Source organism: Monodon monoceros, unplaced genomic scaffold, assembly GCF_005190385.1.
Source record: "Monodon monoceros isolate NGI ecotype Baffin Bay Population unplaced genomic scaffold, NGI_Narwhal_1 Super_Scaffold_20, whole genome shotgun sequence".
In the NCBI taxonomy this organism is placed as follows: domain Eukaryota; kingdom Metazoa; phylum Chordata; class Mammalia; order Artiodactyla; family Monodontidae; genus Monodon; species Monodon monoceros.
In genome coordinates, this window is record NW_021703777.1 from 30510398 (window position 1) to 30529453 (window position 19056).

A 19056-nucleotide genomic window follows, 5' to 3' on the forward strand; every position below is an offset into this window, starting at 1 on the left:
GTTCAGGAAATGCTTATTAAGTAATTTCTATGCGCTAGGCTCTTTGCATTGCGCTGGAGTAATAAAGAAAAAGTCACAGCTTGTGTCCCAGGACAGTATTACAAGTGCCGTGAGCCTGGGACTAGCGAACATGGGAAAACACAGGATAGGAGCAGTTTGTTTCAGAAGCAGGGCAGCCCACGTGAAGCACTCTTCTCGAGGTAATTTATCTGCCATGCAGTTGATGCTTACCTATTTCCTTTGCTATATTTGGGCCACGGAGAGCCCTTTACAGTTGGCCAGATGACACAGGGGTGTGTTGAGTGTTTGAGGGCTCACAGGATTGGCTCTGAGCTGGGGAGCGAAGGGCTCGACGCAGTGTCGGGCCACTCACGGTACTGCCGGGTGAGCTGTCCATAGATTCTGAGAGTGGATTCAGAGGTCCTATAGGGGCCGTGCTTAGAATAAAGAAAACAGACAGAACTGATTTGGTAATATCTTATCTATTTGAACTCATCTATCTAGAATATCCCTAAGAACCAAGAAATTCGTAAAAGTAATTTAAGCCTTTTTGCACAGATGCATCCACACAAGGCCTATCTACACTTATATAGCAGGTCTGGACATGTGGTTTCTAAACCGATTTGTGGATTTTGAAGGCAGAAAAGGAGAGGAATGTATTTTTAAAGGAATGGCCCAGTAACAGTATGATAAAGTGACAGTTAACACTTTTAAAGGGAGGAAGAAAGAAGATGGAATACTGGAAAAGAAAAGATGTAATCACTCAAAAATTATCACCATCTGTTTCATTTAGCATCAGGTGCATTAGACTCATGGCAGGGGAGATTTCTAAGCTTTCTAGGGTATAAGGTTGGAATCTGAAATTTTGGACTGTTTCCCTGGTGATTTTCACGTACCCCTGTTTGAGTCTTTCTATATTACAGATGGCAAGGCAATTGATGACCCCTATGCTGCTTTTAGGAGGACGAAGAAACGTATATTAGCTCTTAAAATATTCCCAATAAAAATTGTAAAATTAAAATTTTGATGCTTTAAGGATCAAATCCTCAGCTCTTTGAAAAACTTGACTGTCCAGAGGGTTCTATTTCCTGAAAGATCAACGTTTTACTATGTGGGAAAATCACACCACATAGAAAATAGTAATCTGTATTATTAAAAGAAGTCACAGTTACTTCATAAGCAGTAAACTCTTATAGCACTTTATAAATAATACTTATATATATATTATTCAGTTATAAAAATTTGGCGTACAACTTTCCAGAAACATATCTGAACATCTTGTGTGCAGCAGCATTTTGTGTCTGGACCTCTCACTTGCTATTTATTATATTATTATTTTGTTTGCTAGAGCATATATATAACCCAACTTCCTAGACAGAAAATATGTTCTTATGTTCCTAGCTCCTGTACATAGCAGGTCCCAATAAAGGTTTATTGAATGACTAATAATGAAACAAGTTGTACTGAGCTTTATAATTAATCCCTTACTGACCATGGAAATACTTTCTATTATCTTTTTTTCTCCTTTGTGATTACACGCTAAAATCTTGATGGTGTTCGAACTGCATCTGGTGATTAGAGTCGTTGGAACACTTGAATTGCTTCTTTCTGCCTTTGCTTTTCCCTTACTGAATTAAAGGGCGGAAGCAGCATGAGGTTTTGTGGAATGTGAATAGATTATGGGCTTCAGATGAAGCTCTGAAGTGTGTTCTTGTGGCAGGCATGTTCTTGCCTTGATGGGTTCACTGCGGTGAGGCTGGGGGCCATTGAGGAGGCATGTATCAGAGCACTGAGGGGATGCTCACCTGTGCTCACTCTGTCATTGGTCCCAGGTGACTGTGGAGGAGGTCATGACCACAACTGCATATCTGGACCTTTTTCTGCGTAGCATCTCTGAGCCAGCACTACTTGAGATCTTCCTCCGTTTTATCCTGTTGCACCAGCATGAGAACGTCCACATCCTAGATACTCTCACGAGCCGAATCAACACCCCATTTCGGGTAAGGAAGGCCCCAGAGGAAGGGAATTTATAGCTCAAGACAGATTTCAGGAGAGTTTGTTTTTGGAATAAAAGTATGAATATTCTGTTTTCTTTCAGCCATTGCTTTTCTATTTGGGAAGAGATGAACTAGATAATTTGTTTTGCTATCTGGAGCCCTTCTGTCAGGGAGGTGGGAGTTACTGCCTTTCATAGGACAATTTTTCTCAATTTGTCTGGGTTGGCACTTTCTTCTGTAGAACCAGCAGAATGTGCTTCTGAGGAGACAAGGTACAGGGGAACATATGGGCTTAATTAAGTTCAGGTAAAGCCAGGGAACCAAAGTGTATCAAGTCTGGGTATTTAGAGATCGTATTTCTGTCCATAAGTGTTTTGAAATGCACGTCTGGGCAGTTGTGAGTTTAGGTAGTCATTCTTTAGTTTGGTGCTCTGATTAACTTTGAGAATCCTCTTATACCATTAGTGTAATCCTTTGCAACCCTCTCTCCAAAGGCTGTCTATTTAAGTGCAATTATTGTTTTAAAAGCAAAGGTATATTTGAAGAAAATGAAAACACTAATTTGTAAAGATACATGCATTCTAATGTTCATAGCAGCATTATTTACAATAGCGAGGATATGGAAGCAACCTAAGTGTCCATCAACAGATGAATGGATAAAGATGTGGTATAAATATACAATGGAATATTACTCAGCCACAGAAAAAATGAAATTCTGCTATTTGCAACAGCATGGGTGGAACTAGAGGGCATTATGCTGAGTGAAATAAGTCAGACAGAGAAGGACAAATATTGTGTGTTATCACTTACATGTGGAATCTAAGAAATAAAACAAATGAATGAATTTAACAAAACAGAAACAGATGTAGAGGACAAGCTGGTGGTTACCAGTGGGGAGAGGAAAAGCGGAGGGGCAAGATAGGGGTAGGAGATTAAGAGGTACAAACTACTATTTGTGAAATAAATAAGCTACAAGGATACATTGTACAGCACAGGGAATATAGCCAATATTTTATAATAACTTTAAATGGAGTATAATCTATAAAAATATTGAATCACTATGTTGTACACTTGAAACTAATATAATATTGTAAATCAACTATACTTCAGAAAAAAGCTCCATTAAAAATGCAAAAAAAGGTAAAGGAATAATTAACAGTGTTATTGTTTGTAACATATGTAGATGTAATGTGTATAACAGTAATAGCACAAAGGGGGGTAAGAAGGAATAGAGCTATATAAGAGTAACATTTCTGTATTTCACTAAAATTAATTTAGTGTAAATCTGAAGTAGACTGATAAATTAAGATGTATATGGTAAGGTCTAGAGCAACCACTAGTAACTCAAAAAAATAGTAAAAAATATCATTAAAGGAATTAAAGTGTTACTATGGGGGAAATATTCACTTAATGTAAAAGAAGACAGTAAAATAGGAATAGAGGAACAAAAAGACATCAGACATATAGAAAACAAAAAGTAAAAGGGCAGATATAAATCCAACTATAATGATAATATTAAATGTAAATAGATTAAAAATTCAATCAAAAGGCAGAGATTGTCAGGCTAGATAAAAAACAAGACCCAAGTATTTGCTGCCAACTGGAGATACACTTTATGTTCAAAGATAACAGTAGATTGAAAGTTAACGGATAGAAAAAATAGGTTACACAAACAGCAACCAAAACAAGGCTGGAGTGGCTATACTAATAAGCCACAGATTAGACTTTAAAACAAGAAATTAAAAAAAAAAATACAAGAAATTTACTAGAGAGAAAGAGGGACATTTTATAATGATAAAGGGTCAACCCCTTGGAAAGATATAACAATTATAAATATATGTGCATCTAAAAACAGAGTCCCAAAATTTATGAAGTAAAAACTGGCGGAATTTAAGGGAGAAATAGAAGATACAACAATAGTTGTGGGATATTTCAACACCTTACTTTTTTATAATAGAACAAGTAGGCAGGAGATGAATAAGGAAATAGGAGACTTGAACAATGCTATAAACCAACTAGACCTAGCGCAGGCATCTGTAGAACACTCCACCCAACAGCAGCAGAATGTACATTCTCTTCAAGTGCACGTGGAATGAACACTGTCCAAGATGGACCATGTGATAATCACTTTCAATGAATTTAAAGTGATTGAAATTATACCAAGTATGTTCCCTGGCCACAATGGATTGAAATTAAAATTTATTGACAGAAAGAAAATTCACAAATATGTGGAAATTAAACAGTACTCCTAAGTAACCAGTGGGTCAAAGAAGAAATCACAAGGGAAATGAGAATGTACTTTGAGATAAATGAGAATGAAGATACAACATACCAAAACTTACGGGATGCAGTATAACACTGCCAAGAGGGAAATATATAGCTATAAACACCTACATTAAAAAAGAAGAAAAACCTCAAATCAGCAACCTAACCTACTTTAAGACACTGGAAAAAGAAGACCAAACTCAAACCAAGCAGAAGGAAGGAAATAATAAGGATTAGAGCAGAAATTAAGGAAATGAAGACTAGAAAAACAACAAAATCAATAGAAAATCACCAAAACAAAAAGTTGGTTCTTTGACCCTCTTACACTGTTGATGGGAATGTAAATTGGTGCAGCCACTGTGGAAAACACTATGGAGGTTTCTCAAGAAAACTAAAGATAGAACTACCATATGACCCAGCAATTCCACTCCTGAGTATATGTTCAAAAAAAACAGAAACACTAATTCAAAAAGATACGTGCACTCCAATGTTCATAGCAGCATTATTTACATTTGCCAAGGTATGGAAGCAACCAAAGTATCCACCAACAGATGAATGTTTAAAGAAGATGTGGTATATATATATTCAATGGAATACTAGTCAGCCATAAAAAGGGCTGAAATTTTGCCATTTGCAAAATTTGGATGGACTTAGAGGGCATTATGCTAAGTGAAATAAGTCAGACAGAGAAAGACAAATACTGTCTTAATATTACTTATATGGGGAATCTAGAAAATACAACAAACTAGTGAATAAAACAAAAAAGAAGCAGACTCACAGATATAGAGAACAAACATGGTTACCAGTGGGGAGAGGGAAGGAAGGAAGGGCAATATAGGGGTAGGGGGAAAAAGGGATATTATGGGATTATATGGAATCAATGTGTGTGAAACTTTTGAAAATTATAAAGTACTATAGAATTTAAAGAATCTTTCATTCAATAAAAACAAACCAAAAAACCTCATAAAAAAGTTGGTTCTTTGAAAAAGTTGACAAAATTGACAAACTTTTAGACTACTAAGAAGAAAAGTGAGAAGAGTCAAATTAGTAAAATCTAGAATGAAAGAGGGGGTATTACTGTTTGTTGACCTTATAGAACTAAAAAGGATTATATCCATTGTACCCATGGGAAGACTTGGACCAGACATAGAGAGCTACTATTGCAGCCTCTGCCCAGTGGAATGATGCCTTGTCAGAGTTTATAATGAGATACAATATTCATACAGAGCAAAACTGTATAAAGCCTAAATATACAGTTTAATTGTAAAGAAAACACCATGTCATCATCATTCAGGGGAGAATGAAACATTGCCAACACCTCATAAGCCCCTTGGTAGCCCTCTCTGATTACAACCCTCTCCCTCTCCTGCAGAAATAACCATGATTCTGATTTTTGTAATAAATATGCCTTCTCTTTTCTTCATAGTTAATGACATCTGTATACATTGATAAAAAACGTAGTTAATAAATAAATAAATAGGATTATAAGGGAATACTGTGAACAACTGCATGCCAAAATATTGGATAAAGTAGATGAAACAGGCAAATTCTAGAAAGACACAAACTTCTTTTTTCATAGTTACTAAAATTTTACTTTTTATTTTTTTTTACATCTTTATTGGAGTATAATTGCTTTACAAGGTGTGTTAGTTTCTGCTTTATAACAAAGTGAATCAGTTATACATATACATATGTTCCCATATCTCTTCCCTCTTGTGTCTCCCTCCCTCCCACCCTCCCCATCCCACCCCTCTAGGCGGTCACAAAGCACTGAGCTGATCTCCCTGTGCTATGCGGCTACTTCCCACTAGCTATCTACCTTACGTTTGGTAGTGTATATATGTCCATGCCTCTCTCTCGCTTTGTCACAGCTTACCCTTCCCCCTCCCCATATCCTCAAGTCCATTCTCTAGTAGGTCTGTGTCTTTATTCCTGCGAAAGACACAAACTTCTGAAACTGATTCAAGAAGAAATCTAAAATCTGTAAAAAAGTAAAAACTTTTGTGTTTCAAAGGACACCATTAAGAAATTGAAAAAACAGCTGACAAAATAAGAAGAAATCTTTGCAAATCATGTGTCTGAAAAGATACTTGTATGTAGAATAATGAACTCCCTGGACTCAGTAATAAAAAGACAGATACAGGGTGCTGAGCACCCTTGACAGTGATTTGCCCAGGTTACTATGGCAACATATAGAGAGGACTCGGACTGGGGAAAGCGGGTGTTGAGTGGTAATCCTGGGAGAAAGAGAAGAAAGATTTCCTAGGAGAGGTGATGCCTACAGTCAGTCTTTGAGAATAAGTAGGGTTATCCTGCAGAGGAGACAGAGGAAGACATTCCAGGCAGAGAAACAGCATGTGCAAAGGCGTGGAAGGAACGGAATGAAGTATTTGCTTCTTCCTAACTGTAAGGTGTGACCTGTCCTGAGCACAAGAGATGTTTTGGGGCATGCCAAGTACAGCTCTTTCTCTACAACACCGTTACGGATTTCATTGACCAGCTTGTACACCTGTCCTGCCTAGAACACAGGCTAGCCCTTATTCTCCTGTACAAAGAATGAGAGCCTAAATTACTTAAGTGGCCTGATGGAACAGCAAAAGCTTACTCCCAAAAGGCACGGTGATTTTATAATGCACCTTTGGGAACCTTCTCTGTTGGACAGTTTATCTTTCCTTTTTGGAAATCAGAGACTGCAAGAAATCTTGTTTTTTAATGAACATCCTAGGAAAGTATATCATCATCCCTCAGCACTATGGGAAATGGAACCCGGGAGAATGTTTGCCCCAAAGCCAAGGGATAAGGCAAGAAGAGCCAAGGCTTAGGGCTGAGGACTCTGGAGAGAGAGAGATGGCTGGGGTATATGCAATTTTCTGTTAGCCCTGTCTTGCAAATAACCAGTGTCGTATTTGAAAATAACTAGGAAAACAAATGACATAAATAGGAGATGGTGTGTGTGTGTGTGTGTCTTGGGGAGTTGTAGGGGACATATTTATCTGGATCTTTACAAGTTGGAAATATGAGCACAGGCATTTTATTAGGAGGGTAATTCTACATTTTTCTTAATCAAAACTGCTAAAAAAAAAAGGTCATTTTATTTTGTAATTCTGATTTATTTACCATCTGTGTGAAGTAGGCTGTCCTTCCAATATCTGAAATAGATATTTTTCTTGCTTCCCAGCTTTGTGTGGTGTCCCTGGCATTATTTAGAACTCTCATCGGTTTACATTGTGAAGATGTGATGTTACAACTAATTCTAAGGTGAGTTGCCATCTTTTGTTCCCTTTAAAGGAAAGCTCTACACTATCGCTATTACATTTTTTCTTTGGTAATGTAAGTGAAGTAAGGGCCATGCTTCTAAGAAAGAAAATCATCGAGCAAATCAATTTAATTTCTGCATTATTTCCCAAGGTTAATTTTCGTTTTACTGTTAACAGTTTTTAGGGGGCCAAATGCATTATATTATACATGTGCTCCTGGAAAGAATACGTAGAATGTTTGGAAACTTGCAGAAGTATTATGAACGCTCTTCTGGTCCGTAGCTGCATGTCTTTCTCCTGAAGTACATTTTTAGGGGACTCGTTTTTGAAAACAACTTTTCTAAATATTAAATGCTGTTGATGTATAATTTCTATGACTCTTGCTTTAGAAATGGTACAGTGCTCACTGTCTGACCTGTGAGTATGTTTCAATTAAATTCAGTAAATATTTAATGAGTACTTTCTGTGTACAATTCAGAAGGGAATAGGGCACAGAGGGGATGAACTGAAAAGGACATACATGTATACAAGGCGGAAAAGGTATGTCCTTCAGACGTCCAGGTGGGAAAGGTTTCATGAAGGGACTGGTATCTGAAGACAGGCGTCAGGAGTCAAAGTGGACTGCTGTTAAGACGACATTAGTTTGGTCGTTTGGCAGGAAACTCAGGAACACCGAATCCTGCCTTGCCCCTGCCTCTGCTTCTCAGGGTCCCTGAGAGAAGCATCTCCTTTTGTGAAGGAAAAGAGTTGGTGAGGGCTTGTGCTCCCTCACTCCCCTCTGGTGGTGTGGAAGCAAAAAGGAAAGAGCCAACCAGGTCCTTGGGCACACCCTCCACCTCCTCATTCCTTAGACCCTGTTTTTGACCCCTCCTCGGGCAGAAGAAGGGTAGAAGGAGCTGAGAGCAGCGCAAGAGGGAGGAGACCTGGGCTGCCCCTGGTCCCCACTGGGGTGTAGACATGACATGAGCAGAATTACTGAGGAGTTGGCATCCCAAGAGGATGTCCAGCATTCCCACAGAAGTGGCTGTGGAAAAGTAAGGGGGTGGTGACGTGCGATCTTGGGAATAGCGGCAGAGACATCCCCCAGGATCTCGTGAGAAACACACGTTGGCCATCTTCCAGATGTGCTGAACCAGAAACTGTGGTGGTGGGTGGGGCCTGGCAGGCTGTGCTTTAAACAAACTCTCCAGCGGATTCTGACACGAGGCTAAGTTTGAGAACCACTGGTTTGAGGAAGGCTGCAGTGTAGACGTGGCGTCCTGCAAAAGGGAGCGATGCAGATACCACAGGGGGCTGGTGGGTGGAACGACGGTGGCCTTACGGAGTCACTCTTTTATGGGAGAGTATCACCTATTAATTTTTTTAGTTTAAAGAGAGCTTTTGGACTTTTTAGGGGTTTAGATCAGGTCGTCAGTAGCTAATCTTAGGGCATTAGCAAAGAATAAATCCGCTCATAAAGGAACACCCTGGGGAGTCCAGGAGAGCATTAGTTATCTGTCCTAAAAGGATTACATTTACTTCCCATCAAGTCTCTACTGATGTGACAGTGCATTAGCAGGCCTGAATGAAATCCATCAGAGCAACTCATTATAGCCTTTTTTACTGCCCAGAACCAGACTTTGCCTCCAACAAGGGTAAATCCTGATTATATTTAAATGTTAGATTCTTGAATGCTGCTTCTGTGATAGCATGGAAAGCAGCTGTCTTTTTCAGTGGACCTGGAAACCTGGCCCGGAGTCCCAGCTCTGGGTCACCAGGGGAGACTGAGCCCAGGGGGTGGACACTTCTGTTCAGTGGCCTTTGTCTACTCGTAGGGCGGTACTTGTTGTAAAAACTGTCCTCAGAGGTTGTACTGGTCAAAGCATCTTTTAAGACCCAGACCTGTGCCTTATGAAGGTGAAGAAATCAGCTCGTGATTGAAATACTTAGGCATCCAAGTCAGGGCTGTGACTTCCAGGGCGAGTAAGGACCCATCATTTCCCAGAAAGCACCTGAAGAGCACGTGGTCGCAGGTTCTGAATGGAGTCTTGGAAAGAGTGCTGGGCGTAACCATGGGTCCAGCGCTCTGAGCCTGAGTTTCTTCTCTGTTTCCTTAATGAGGATGATGGTGAGACTATAATAATAGTAGTTGTCCTTTATTTAATACTTCCTGTATTTCTAATTCTGTTGCGCTGCCTGGGGGAATCTGAGAAGAGTGAGTGGGGGTGGGGGGGTGCAGAGGTCAGAGGTCAGCACGCGGTAGACACGCAGGAAGCCTCTGCTTCCTGGTCTCTGTCCTCTGAACTGCTGATCGCCCCGCACATTTAACAAGTGTTTTCAATTGTAGTAAAATACGCAGAACCTATAATTTACCATCTTAACCGTACAGTTCAGTGGTATTAAATGCGTTCACAATATTGTACAACCGTTGCCACCATCCATCTCCAGAACTGCTCTCACCTTGTAAAACAAACCCTCTGCACGCCTTAAACCCTAACTCCCCGTTTCTCCCCTCCCCCAGCCCCTGGCAACCACCGTCCTACTTTGTCTCTGTGAATTTGACTGTTCTAGGTATCTCATGTAAGTTGCCTCATACAGTATTTGTCTTTTTGTGACTGACTTATTTCACTTAGCACAGTGTCTGCAAGGTTCATTCATATTGCAGCAGGTGTCAGAATCCCCTTCCTTTTTAAGGCTGAATAATGTTACGTTATTTATACTCCATTTTGTTTACCCATTTATCTGCCGATGGACACTCTGAAATATTTATTTATTTATTTGGCTGTGCCGGGTTTTAGTTGTGGCATGTGGAATCTTCATTGTGGCATGTGGGATCTTTAGTTGCAGCATATGTGATCTAGTTCCCTGACCAGGGATCGAACCTAGGCACCCTGCATTGGGAGCATGGAATCTTAGCCACTGGACACTTTGATTGCTTACCATTTTGGCTGTTGTGAATAACACTGCTATGAACATGGGGGTACAAATATCTCTCTTCAAGACCCTGCTTTCACTTCTTTTGTGTATATGTCCAGAAGTGGAATTGCTGGATCATATGGTTATTCTATTTAAATTTTTTTTTTGTTTTCCATAACAGCTGCACATTTTACATGCCCACCAACAGTGCACAGGGTTCCAGTTTCTCCACATCCTCTCCAGTACTTGTTACTTTCTGTTAAAATAAAAATGGCATTTTGATAATCAAGCAAAAATGACAGGCAGATCTGAAGACCAACTGGGGTTTTTAGAAGTAAAAACTGTAATTATCGAAATGAAAAACAGAGTGTTTGGTATAAATAGAATTTAAGATACAGATTAAGAGAGAATTAATGAACTAGAAGAAAGATTGAAGAAGTTACTACTAAATTTGCAGCAGAAAGACATAATGAGATTTAAAAATATGAGAACAAGGCTATGAACAGTGGTGGCTGGAGTGATGGGGTGTAACGAATCCAGTTAGGATCCCTTGACCTATTCTGGTTTTGGAATTTGCTATCCCATAAGATTTTGGGGAGGATCAACTGTGGTGATATCTGTGAAAATGTTTTGAAACACTGTAAAGCACTACACAAATTTAAGAGAGGGGAATTTTCTAGAAAATACATTTTAAACTACAGTAGAACCCCCTCACCCGCGGTTTCACTTTCTGAGGTTTCAGTTACCCAAGGTCAACTGTGGTCCAAAAATATTAAATGGAAAATTCCAGAAATAAACAGTTCATAGGTTCTAAATTGTGCGCTGTTCTGAGTATTGTGATGGAATCTCACGCCGTCCCACCCAGGATCCCTAGCCATTGACATCGTCTGCCCCTGATATCCAGCCATCAACATCCTCATGGCTCAGTGATCCAGGATCACCTTAAGTAGATGGTCCTCCTTTACATGTTAGAAGGTCGATAGCAGCCTGCGTCACAAGGCCTACATTGTTCACCTCACTTCATCTCATCCCATAGGCATTTTATCATCTCACATCATCACAAGAAGGGTGAGTACAGCACAATAAGGTATTTTGAGAGACAGAGAGACCACATTCACATAACTTTTATTACAGTGTATTATTATAGTTGTTCTATTTTATTACTAGCTATTGTTAATCTCTTACTGAGCCTAATCTATAAATTAAACTTTATCATAGGTATGTATGTATAGGAAAAAAACATAGTATATATATAGGGTTCAGTACTACCCGTGGTTTCAGGCATCACTGGGGGTCTTGGAATGTATCCTCCACAGATAAGGGCGGGGGGTTACTGTAATGAAAACAATGTCTTTTCTGATTTAGAATCTGTACCAAAAGCAAGGTCAATGAAAAATCCTTATTTATCTAGTCATTTAAACTTTAAGGGACCTAAAAAATAGATTTATAACCTGTCCTTTTTGTTGTTGCCACTGTAGTTATTCAAATATACATGATAAACTTGTAGATCTGAGAGGCAATAGAGCAGTGAAGATTATGTGAATCCTTTTAATGAAGTTATTTGCTCCATGGTAAATAAACTGCATCAATTTTTATTGCAATGCAAATACTCTTAATTATTGACATTTCAAAGTGATAATCCATTTGTAACTGATCTGTTTATTTCCTTTAGCAAAATATTAGAAAAGTAAGTTGAAATAAGGTCCCCCAAAAGAGAGGCTATTTAAGGGAGCAGAAAACTAAGGAGAAATTGCCCACCTCCAGGGATGTGACCTATGATAGGCCTAAGGCAGGCAGGAAATGCTGACAAGCAGTGAAGTGACAGATCAACTGCATGTTCTTGGCATTTCCCAGTTTAGGCAACATTTAATTGCTTAATACCCTGAATGCCATTTCTGAATATTCTGGTTGGGGTGTTTCTTTCAGAAGTGCTGGTCATTTGTCAGGTTTATGAACTGCTTCGCCTGTTGTGTTCAGATAGAGGCTGTTTTGCTCGAAGAGAAGCTGCCTGTTCTCTTCAGGAACATTCCCATCTTATGTGGGCATTGGGTGTCTGGAGGAGAGGGGAGAAAAAATGCCAGTCTAGGGTAAGATGAATAGGAGAAACACAGCCAGAATATCTCTGAAAAACAAACGAGCTTTTTGAAATTCACTAAGGTTGCTTTTAAGATTTTTGCCTGTTGGTACATTACTGAGGTTGTCATCATCTCTTAAGAAGCACCTTGCTTACTTCATCATACTTCACCGCTTTGTTTGGTTTGTCTTTATTGTCAGTGTAGCAGTAGGCAACGTGTGTCCTTTGTTATTGATTGGTTATCACTGAATTGTTTCAGAAGTGATGGTGATTTATTTCAATGAGTAATATCCAATAAAATAGAAAATGGACCCAGGGTTGCAGAGGGTTGGGGAAATAATGCAAAAAGGGAGGACAATGTGGGGAATATATTTTTCCTGCTGTATTGGGATGGCTTTGAGTAATCTGAGCCTCTAAAGCCATTTATTAGTCTCTGGTTATATTTACTGCTTCCTGAATTTAAATAAAATCCCACCCCAGGCAAATATAGTTGAAATGAAAAGATAGTTGGATGACAGACATCTGTACTAAATTCCTAAGTGATTTTTCTGCTATCGACAGCCACTTTATTATTTTTTTATTGGAATATAATTGCTTTACAATGTTGTGTTAGTTTCTGCTGTACAATGAAGTGAATCAGCTATATGTATATATATATCCCCTCTCTCTTGGACCGACCTCCCCCTGCCTCCCATCCCACCCATCTAGCTCATCACAGAGCACCGAGCTGAGCTCCCTGTGCTATATATACCACAGGTTCCCACTAGCTATCTGGTTTTTTTTTTTTTTTTTTGCAGTACGCAGGCCTCTCACTGCTGTGGCTTCTCCCGTTGCGGAGCACAGGCTCCGGATGCGCAGGCTCAGCGGCCATGGCTTACGGGCCCAGCCGCTCCGCGGCATGTGGGATCTTCCCGGACCGGGGCACGAACCCGTGTCCCCTGCATCGGCAGGTGGACTCTTAACCACTGCGCCACCATGGAAGCCCTAGCTGTCTGTTTTATACATGGTGGCGTATTTGATGTTTGACGTTTGGGGAGCTTCTGACTTTATTCTGTTTCTAATCTTTCTGTGTAAATGATGGAGAGACAGAGGGTCAGTGTACGGTTTTCCCACTCTTCCCTCTGGGATAATCCTTCGTTTTAAAGGCACAGTAGTAGAGTACTGCTTTGAATACAGGGGTGTTATTCATTTGAACTGACTCTCCAATTTCCAATTTTACAGAACCCCCTCCTTCAACCTATGGGGGAATCTCCCTTTATTTGATTTACTCAGAAGAAAGTTCTTAGTTTCTACTGAAAGCATGTGTTTGCAGAGTTGCAAATTCCCAGTAACTCTTTATTCTAATATAATTTCAAGCTACCCACTGGTGATATTTGATAAATAGCTTTATTAGGTTTGATCCACTGTTCCATTTTGTTTTAGTACTTCAAACAAAGAGTAGAAATCTACATATATCAACGTAAATCATGAAATATGCTTTGTTTGAGCTGTAAGCAGTCATTGAGTTCCTGCAGTATATAAAAGCATTGAAGCAGTTTATTTCTTGAATAATTAATGATGAAAATAAGGGTACAATAAATCCTGTGTAGTTGCACATTGGCCTTTCTGCGTTGTTTTTCAACTTGCTATAATAGCAGTTACCCTGATTGTAATTTGTATAACTTGAAAGAGGATCACACTGCTCCCCTGTCTTACTTAGTTGCTTGGCTGAACACAGAACAGAGGCAATATAAAATTCTGTGTTTACGCACAAGCTGGGACAAGAAGGGGAATGAGCCATACATCATGGAAAATTATTTCCCTCAAAGTATTTTTCTAGCATTGAATTCATTTTATCTTCGTTATCCCCGTGAAGTAGGTAGGCAAGTATGAGGGGAGGTGGGGTGCTGAATTTTTAGGCCAAAGACTGATACGAATACAAATTATTTACTAACTGTAGAACCTTGGGCACATCAGTTAATTGCTCTGAGATTCACTTTCCTCATCTGTTGAATGGGAATAATATCTGTGCTGCCTACCTCACAGCGATGTTGTGAGGGGCAAGTGGAATGTATGTGAAAGATCTGTACATGGTAAAGCACTGTATTCTTGTTCGTTAGTCCTTTCTCCTTTCTTGGAAGACCTACAGTCAGACGCTTTGCGTTACTGATCACTTATTTTCCTTATTGACTGACTAGCGTTATTAACAAGTAGTCCTATTTCACGTATTCTGTCAAAAAACAATCAATGAAAACTTCTAGCTTTTATATACTGGTTGCCCCCTTTTAAAAATAACTTTTTATTTTGGAATAATTTTAGATTTACAGAAAATTTGCAAAGGTGGTATAGGGAGTTCCCTTTATCCAGCTTCCCCTTAACATCTTATATAACCATGGCACATTTACTAGGAAATTACCATTAATACAATAATATTAACTATAGTACAGACTTTATTCAGATTTCGCCAGTTTTTCTACTAATGTATTTTTTTTTTTTTTGTCTCAGGGACCTGTTCTTGGGTACCTCATTGCATTTAGGCCCCTTTTAGTTTTATTATGTTCCAGTTTTTTATTATGAAATATTTTAATATGTAGAAAATTTGAATGAATAGTATAATGAACACCCATGTATTCTGTATCTAGATTCAGTAATTGTTAACATTCTGCCACTTTTTAACTTATATGTATGCTGTATAAATAAAATTTTTTTCTCAACCCTGAAAAAAAATCCTGTGTAATCTGAATTTCCCTGAGCCTCACTTGCCTGTGAGAGCAGAAGCGTTCACATCAACAACAACAGGATGGGTTTTCCTGGCTCTCACCCCCCACTCCTCATGTAAGACCGTGGCCCCCTGCAAAGCGTCAGCCATCACTTCTGGGGGGTCCCAAGGGAGGGGCCTTACGTGTGTTCGTGATCATGACAGTTGCCGCAGCATCATCTCTGCTGAGCCCCTTTGGTTGGTGCTGCCTCCCCTCTGTCCCTGCCATGTCCCCGCCCCTCCCGAGAGTGCTGGGGACGGGGATGGCGCTCAGGTGCTGGAGCGGCGCTGCCCCCTTGAGTGTTCTAGGGGCCAGAGCTGCGCTGGCTTCAGACAGGTGGGAGAAGGGCTCTCTCCTCTGCCTCACTCTTGGTCAACAAAGCATCTCTGCTCACAGAGATCCTCGTGAAAAGAGGTCCTTCATTTTCTACCTGCAGGATCCGTTTCTTCTGCAGTAGGGCTCAGGTACAAGTCCCCAGAGCTGGGCTAAGGGTTAGAACAGATCTGGCCTCTTTTCCCCCGCCCCGCTCCAATCTTTCCTTTTTGTTTTTAGAACCTTTGACTCCCGTGCAGCTGAACTTATGCAAATAGATGCCGCCACATCAGACACGCGGGGTGTGTCTGGATCTTAGGGAGAGGGATTTAGGCTCACGTGTGCGTGTGCGTGTGTGTGTGTGTGTGTGTGTGTGTGAGTGTTGTATGCCCATGAGTGCGGGGAGGGGAGACTGGGACCCCCTTACCTGGCCGCCTAGCTAAGGTTTGGGTTGAATGAGGCATGGTTTGATTTATTTTTTGAGAACAGAATGTTAAGTGGCAAGTTTGTCATTTTATACCATGGACATTATTAAGACCTTAAGTGTAAACTGCTCTGAAGAGAATTAAATCTCTTTTCCTCCTTGACTCAGGCACTTGCAGTGGCTCAGTCATTAATGCAAACATAGGTTTTCCTCTTTTGGACCAACAGGAGCTGCGGGAGATGGCGTAATGTTTACTGGCCTCAAGACATGCCCTGGAAGTTGTACTTTTCTCTTTTTCACTGAATCCGTCATCACAGCTTGTTTTCCTGTGTACTGCCTCTGTCTCAGAAGCTAAATACAGAAACAAAAACACTCTGGTTTATTGAAGGTTGTGGTTGTTCGCCTACGGGCTTGGGGTCTCTGGCGTTGGCTCCTGCACAGACGTGGGACCCTCGGCTCTGGCCATGAGGCCTCCATCCCATTTGTGCCATCTTTGTTTAAATAAACAGTATGGTCTGTCTCCCTGTTAGGAAAGGAAGCCATTTAAACACACTTTATTGTACCCACTAGTACACACCCACTAGTGTGCTCCAAGTGTGTCAGAAACGATTGCCCAGGCTTTCTTCTCTCCAGCTTCATAATGATCCTGAGATGCTTTGCTCACCACCCAAAAGTGTTTTGTGTGAAACTGGACCCAGTGTTCCCCGGTGAGTCCTTGGCCACTGTAATGTTGTGTTTTATAAGGAGAAATATGTATTTGGTCTGTGCCCTTTTTCTTTTGAGTCCCACCCCCCTGATATGCAGAGAGGGGAGAGGGTTGAATTAATCGCTAATGGCCAGTGATTCAGTCAACCATGACTATATAATGAAACCTCCATAAAGCCCCGCCACGGTCGGGTTTGGAGAGCCTCTGGGTTGGTGAACGCTGGGAGAGAGACAGCCTGGAGAGAGCATGGAAGCTCCACGCCCTTTCCCCACCCTTGCTCCGTGCATCTCTGCATCTGGCTGTTCCTGAGTTATAGCCTTTCGTAATAAACCAGCGACCTGGTAAGTAAAATGTCTCTGAGTTCCGTGAGCCGCTCTAGTAAATTAATCGAACCCGAGGAGGGGGGTCGTTGGCACCTCTGATGTATAGCCGGTTAGTCGGAAGCACAGGTGACAGCTGGACTTGTGAGTGGCGTCTGAAGTGCGTGTGTATGTTGGAGGTGTCAGGGGAAGCCTTGTAGGACCGAACCCTTAACCTGTGGGGTGCGCTGCCATCTCCGGCTAGACAGCGTCAGGCCTGAGCAGAACTGAAGGACACCTTCATGTCTGGACCATTGATTGCTTGGTGGGGTGGGGACATCCTGCCCCTGCCTTACACACACCCACCCTTTGGAACTGGTGATGGAACGCCTGTAGCACAATATGTTCTCATGATCACACGCGAGAATATGAGAGGAGGTTCGCACCATGACGGGTCCCTTTGCCTTTTTGTGCAACTGCTGTCACTCAGTACCGACTCTGAGCCAGAGTTTCCGGGATCATGAGACAAAACTCTTGAAGGAGGCGCTTGCTCTGATAGCACATTATGTTGAGAAGGCAGACACCGAAATGATTGTGATTCTAGTAGTAGTGCCTTAGTAGAAGGCTGTGAGCATAGTGGAGGGAGAGAGTAGTTCCATCTTGGAGTAGGAAGCCCAGAAGCCTTCCCGGAGAAGAGGACACTGAAGCCAGACTTTGCAGGATGACAAGGCATTTGTCAGGCAGGGGGAGGGGAAAGCACATTGCAGGGGACGGTTAGGGTAGGTGCAAAGGCCCGGAGGCACAGAGGGATAGCGGATCCATTAAAAGATGGGGAAGTTTGTGGAGGTTAAATTGTGAAGGCCCTTAAATCTGCGCCAGAAGAAAGAAGCCCTTGACAAGTTTTAAGCACGGGAGTGAGCCCTGGGGGCTGGTGGGATGGCTGGAGTGAGAGTGGGGAGAGGATGAGCCACCCCGGCTGTGACGATCGTGGCTTAGGCGGTGGCGGACTGGGAACGGACCTGCAGACACTGAACGCTGGCCCTTTTTGGCTTTCCAGGTATCTGATCCCTTGCAATCACATGATGCTGAGTCAGAGGTGGGCTGTGAAGGAGAGAGACTGTTACTCTGTTTCTGCGGCCAGGCTGCTCGCCCTGACCCCCGTCTGCTGCTCCAGCGGGATCACCCTGACGCTTGGGAACCAAGAGAGGGATTATATTCTCTGGTCAAAGTGCACGCATGAGAGTCCAGGTAGGAGTGTTACCGACCTGGGTCCTTGATCCTTTAATCAATAGAAATTGAAGAGAGGCCAGGTGAGAAATTCAGGCAAGGCCTTATTGGGACTCGTGTTATAGCCCGAGGGCGGGAGAACAAGAAACAGCTTCCCCTGCTTGCTCCCCAAGGTGGAGCGAGCTGGTCCCTTAAGTGGGGTGAGGGGGGTGCGAATTGGTGGGTCAGGCCAGGGATCCTTCGCAGGGCCCTACTTTTGCCCCTGACACCTCAGAAGTGGCAGTTGGGTTTTCACCTTTTTGTATCTTGTTGTTCATAGTTTGCCCCAACTGTGAATGCACGCAGTTATTTTTAGTCCCATATAGTTTCTTTGTATTCTGTTGCTGGAGGAGCCGAAGAGATGTTTGTCCAGGCCCAGGCACTGCAGCGAAGGGTCCCAGGTCCCAGCCTGTCAGGGGAGGACCTCTCGAGGGATAATCTTTAAACAAAAGGATGCCCAATTCCATCTCTCCTTGGATGTGTCTGTCTCTAGGTAGACAGGGAATGATGCAGTGAGTCCCATTTCTTTTCTGACTGACCACCTGGGGGTCCTTTTCTGCTTTGTAAAGAGTTCTGGACGTTTGGTAATCAGTGTTCCTTGACGTACCCAGCTCTTACCTACTCAGTGTTCCCAGACCTTTATTTTAACTAGGCTTCCTAGCGCCATCCTCAGAGTCCAGTATGAATAGTGTACCCGTGTGTCTTTTTAAACAAAATGGGGCTGAGGGTGTGGAGGGTGGCTATAGCTGAGACAGAATTAGCCCTTATTTTAATTTCCAAAGGGACCTGTTTGTGGATGCTTTTGCCTGCCAATGATATATCA

At 41.7% G+C, this 19056-nt stretch overlaps 1 protein-coding gene across 4 annotated transcripts in view; it reads left to right on the plus strand.

The window, feature by feature from the left end:
* Positions 1–19056, plus strand: part of FAM160A1 (family with sequence similarity 160 member A1) — a 277730-nt gene that overhangs the window by 241454 nt on the left and 17220 nt on the right. For all 4 annotated transcript variants that reach the window (XM_029234817.1, XM_029234820.1, XM_029234819.1 and 1 more), the window contains 3 exons: positions 1833–2000; positions 7441–7520; positions 18025–18215. In XM_029234817.1, the coding sequence (XP_029090650.1) occupies positions 1833–2000; positions 7441–7520; positions 18025–18215 (439 nt within the window). The remainder of the gene's footprint in view (positions 1–1832; positions 2001–7440; positions 7521–18024; positions 18216–19056) is intronic.